Genomic DNA, 3840 nt, shown 5'->3' with positions numbered 1-3840 from the left:
ATACTATATATATATATATATATATAGTATAATATATATATATATATATATATATACGTATACACACACACACATATACATATAATATACATATATATATAAGTATATATACATATATATATATATATGTGCGTGTGTGTGTGTATGTATTTATGTATGTATGTAGGCGCACGCATATCAATACATACATATAAATAATTTCTGAATGTCACGTTGTTAACTAAATTGGGCTGTTTGTAAATTCTTCAGTGGTGTCTAGAGAACATCAGAAATTAGCGGATGCGATGATGTTGCTGGCCAAACCACCCACCGAGGGTCTCATGACTGCATGTTGGCGTGCGACGTGTGCAGGTTCGTGCATGTGCTGGATTGTTTTCTATGGTTGTGTGTTTTAGCATTATCAAGGTCTGTATGCCTTGTTTGCTATACTTTGTATCTTTTGCTTGGTCTTGTCAGTAAGCTATCCCCAGATGTGTATATTGTACATGCTTTTTGGGTTATTGTGTTGGGTGTTGTTCACATAGATGTATGTGTATATTCAAACTATGTCTTCTAGTATGGCATGATGGCATTTATAAATATATATATATATATATATATATGATCATATCTAATATTTAGCTGGAACTTTTTTACAATCTGTAGCGGACACAAGGGCCACCAGAGGAATCATGGTCACGTCTCAAGCGTTTGATGCTATTGGTCAGATGTCCAAGCGGAACTATCCGAGACACGTGCAAATGGTGTCTGATATCACAAAGGTAGGTTGCCGATCTAATTACACTACAACCACGTAAAATGACGTTTCTATCCCTCGGGATAAGAGGAGGAGTAGATATAGGCCTGTATACATTAGTTATTAATCTCGTACTTCGACGCAGAACCCGTTTGTCGAGTTCTATCTCATTCTCAATCTGCATTATTTGCACAGTGATGCTAGGTGCTGCAGGAGTATACTCGGTTGATTCTTTTAATACGTGAGAACCGGATGTCATAGTCCACGTGTGCTAGCTCTAGGAACTTATTCTATCTTTGAATGTGCTGCAGGAATATACCAGAATGATACCTCAGTACGAAAACATTGCAGACGCGCAAGCGCTGGCGTCCCACAAAGCCAATGATGCTATGGCCGGCCTAGCAGAGGGCAAATTAGAGGTGTGGTCGTGGATTTTATGATTTTCCAGATAGGTCGTTTTACAATTATATAGACACCTTTGGAGTTACTATGTGCCGTTAGAGGAATAGGATATGCGTTGCTATTGCTTGAAGCGAGCATGGTAAGTAACGAAAGGCATAGGGTGCAAGTGGTTTCAAGTCGATAAACCTCCAGATATCCAAATTTTTAGCTATTGAATGCACAGCGAAACCGATTCACGGATACAGGCAGTCTTCTCTGCTCTATATGGTCCCAAGAGGGGTTGTATTGTTGTGATACCACGGTACTTGCAGTTCATATAGGCGCAGAATATAGGTGTGACCATTCAATAACCTGTCGACACCATTGGATTTGCCTCGTTACTGCCAATGCTACAGTAGACATCACATGAGTATCAGCGTACGATATACAAGATCCTCTGTCAAGCCATGTACCCAACTTTGGTACGTGTGAAAATTGATTCACACGTTTTGTAACCCTATGCATTTAAAGAACGACAGGCCAATCCCCTCTCACACTTGTACATCACATATTCGTGAGTATATGCGCATACATATATCTGTATTTGCTTTAAGGTATCATGACTAGGCTCACCCTGGGCGCTTACACTTCTATTATTTGATAGGTGTCATACAGCAACGCCGTTCAGGACAGATATGAGGTCATATCGAACATAGCACTTGCTGAGGCGAACAACTTTCATGCTTATAAGGAAAAAGACTTCAAAGCGATGATGGAGCGGTTTTTAGACGGACAAATCGATCATTACAAAGAGGTGCGTGTGCATCTATGTGTTGCCGATGAATTTTATCAGTGGCACTGTGTTACTTTTGTGCGAGTCTGTCTCAAACTGTATGCATGTCCTATTTTCCTGCCTGAATGGCAGCCAGGCATCAATAGTAGTGTATTTGTGGCCTAGCGGATTTGCAGGGTCTGGGAGAGAAATTGTCTGAAGTTGTCAGTAGACTGGTTTGATAGGAATATGTGCATACCGGTGTGCGTAGGCGCGGTCGGGTGTGGACGAGCTAGTATTCTGATTATGAAATGCAGTTTTCATCTTTGGGGTGCATTTAACTATTTCATACATAGATTAGTACGGGTGTGTATATATGCAAAAGTGAGGGATGTATATGTAAACCAGCATATTGAAGGCTTACTATTCCCTTTCTTAGGTCCTCATCAACATCGAATAGTTGTGCAATTTCTTGTAGCATTGGTTGCTAGCTATAGCTGTTGAATGATATGAGATTCCCATCTTCGATCTACGCCCTTCATTTAAGGTATTAACGAAACTGGAAAAGGCTAGAGAAGCAATTGAAGAACTCTGAAGGAGCTGAACCCTGTGCCTACCGGAATTGCTAAAGGCCGTACTGTCCTTCATCCGAGGAAACCTTCGTGTTATACCACCAACACTATGTATACCTGTGTGTGTCGTGCAGATAATTACATTACGAGCTGTTACGTTATCCGTTCGAGGGGCTACGTAGGGTGTTTATCAATGATTTCTATCAGTATCCAGCATGGCAATGTCAGAGAGTGTTGCGTATCTTCCTATAGCAAAGATGTATTGCGACTCAGGCTTTCGGCGCACTTTGTTGGGCTGATTATGGAGCTGCTTACAGCCCCGCCTCAACCTCCGTATGGTCTCCTTTGCATTTCTCAAGCGACCAAATACGCACGAATCAAGATGAAACTCACAGGTCGAAGTGGGCTGACCTTCTAGAAATTATTCGAATATTAATTGATTTCTTCTTAGAAAAGATGGTCAAAATAGAATCTCATGCAACTATGCCACTTTTGAAAACGTCGGGGTTTATTGGTTTTGTAGTGGGTCTTTGTTTGTGTTTCTTTTAACTCTTTATATCTTGCTAAAAGCTATGTATGTAGAAAAAAAACACTAAAAGATTCATTGATTCTCCCTTCTCACAGAGAGAGAGAGGGGAAAGATGACCAAACATCGATGATTTGTTCGGAACGATCACTATTGCGTGCCATTGGTCCCGTAGGGATGAAAAGAATGCTATGATTGTCCTCTGTCTCGTTTTTATGTATAAGAAGGAGATCTAGTAGTCTGGTCTTATTACTGACCCTGTCAGCCTGGCCCTCCTGTATATATTACCTCTAAAGTTCATGAAAGTTAAAACACTACTATTTACCCTGATTGCTTCAACGCGATGTATTTCTCATCATCGGGTACTCTGACTCTCTACTCTCTATCTCTCTCTTCAGTAGAGAGAGTATTAAAGATTGTATTTAGAATGTGGTGTACTGTGTAGAGTGTAGACAGTAGTGAGTAGACCCCATTGGCATTTGGGCCATCTTTTGAATATATGTATATTTATAAATAGGTTAAAAGCTATCAGTGAGAACTGCAATTGGCCCCGCAGGATGGCGAATCTCCATCAGAGGCATTTTACATATATTTGGGGGCTATTTTTAATAAAAAAAACATAAACAAACATAGTGCGAGTCTGCGAGATTGCAAGGACTCCGAGGAATCGGCACTCAACATTCAACACAGCAGCAGCCTACCCGCCACTCCTGACTCGCCAGTGCCGCCACGCCTTGTATATTTTAAAAAAGGTTAAACTCGCGCATTTACCTTGTTACAAATACATATGTACATACAGCCGTATTTTAAATATTTACGCCACTCAGTCTCTCAGACTTCTGAAGTTCAGAGG

At 40.6% G+C, this 3840-nt stretch overlaps 1 protein-coding gene across 1 annotated transcript; it reads left to right on the top strand.

Moving 5' to 3' along the window:
- Window positions 1-246: 246 nt before the first annotated feature.
- SARC_03876 (hypothetical protein) lies at window positions 247-3197 on the top strand. Its single transcript, XM_014302313.1, has 5 exons — window positions 247-351; window positions 646-761; window positions 1048-1155; window positions 1782-1931; window positions 2437-3197. The coding sequence occupies exons 1-5, from the start codon at window positions 285-287 to the stop codon at window positions 2482-2484; spliced, it is 489 nt and encodes a 162-aa protein (XP_014157788.1). The 5' UTR covers window positions 247-284; the 3' UTR covers window positions 2485-3197.
- Window positions 3198-3840: the final 643 nt, after the last annotated feature.

The sequence above is a fragment of the Sphaeroforma arctica genome (genome assembly GCF_001186125.1).
Source record: "Sphaeroforma arctica JP610 unplaced genomic scaffold supercont1.207, whole genome shotgun sequence".
Taxonomy (NCBI): domain Eukaryota; class Ichthyosporea; order Ichthyophonida; genus Sphaeroforma; species Sphaeroforma arctica.
Note: the sequence above shows the minus strand (reverse complement) of the source record. Positions and strands in the feature narration are given on the sequence as shown.